The 866-nt window shown below is 40.1% G+C and overlaps 1 protein-coding gene across 1 annotated transcript; it reads left to right on the top strand.

Annotated features, from left to right (window-relative positions):
* Positions 1 to 14: 14 nt before the first annotated feature.
* LOC108356407 (uncharacterized) lies at positions 15 to 552 on the top strand (the record flags this gene model as incomplete). Its single annotated transcript, XM_017607518.1, has 2 exons — positions 15 to 420; positions 499 to 552. Coding segments are annotated over exons 1-2 (460 nt in total), but the record flags the coding sequence as incomplete, so codon positions are not given.
* Positions 553 to 866: the final 314 nt, after the last annotated feature.

Below are 866 nucleotides of genomic sequence, written 5' to 3'. Positions count from 1 at the left end.
ACATTCTGAAGAATATGCCCGACCGTGCGTACTACGGCCATAAATTGAACGCGCTAGCGCCGCACTATATGGAAATTGGTAAACGCTGTTTTGCGCCAACTGCGGGACATATTAATGTATTGGCGCATGGCGACCTCTGGGTCAACAATGTCATGTTCAAATATGATCCTAGGACAAGCGAGCCCGTCGATGTGCTTCTCATCGACTTTCAATACACTTTCTGGGGCTCACCGACGCTGGATCTGCATCACCTTTTCAACACCTCACTGCAGGAGCCACTACGACTACATAAACAGGATGTGCTGTTCCAGTATTACCATGGTATTTTTAGTGATGTCCTGCAGAGGCTGAACTATAGTACACATCCAGTGCCCTCGTTGAACCTCTTCCGGCAGCAGGTGGAGCAGAAACGATTTTTCGGTAAACTTGCACTGACTGAAATGATATATATGTACATACTTAACTTATTTGTAATTGTCTTTCTTTCCATACTTTCAGCGTTCCATTCTTCCTGTGTCGTACAGCCGGTAATGATCAGTGAAGACACAANCGGTGGGGTGGTCCGATTTTTGTTTAATGGAGTCCCATCAAAAATGGAACACATGACAGGCTTTATTTACGTTTATATGTCAATTTTCAAAAGAAATGCAATATGTACTAATTTTTCAAATTTATTTCGGACTGGTCCACTGCCAGATTTTAAATAAGCATTTATAAATATCTAACGGAACAAGTCGTTAGCGAAATTAAAAAAAAAAGAAAAAAATAATAATTTTGAATGTGTTTCAATAGAGGTTATGACTTTTACCAGGATAACACGGTCTCGTTCTTATTAACTCAGGGTGTCATATTATTTCTTTTTCATT

The sequence above is a fragment of the Rhagoletis zephyria genome, unplaced genomic scaffold (assembly GCF_001687245.7).
Source record: "Rhagoletis zephyria isolate East Lansing unplaced genomic scaffold, Rhagoletis_zephyria_1.1 Rzeph_scaffold_58738, whole genome shotgun sequence".
Taxonomy (NCBI): domain Eukaryota; kingdom Metazoa; phylum Arthropoda; class Insecta; order Diptera; family Tephritidae; genus Rhagoletis; species Rhagoletis zephyria.
The sequence above is the reverse complement of the archived record's forward strand: the minus strand, read 5'-3'. Positions and strand labels throughout refer to the sequence as shown.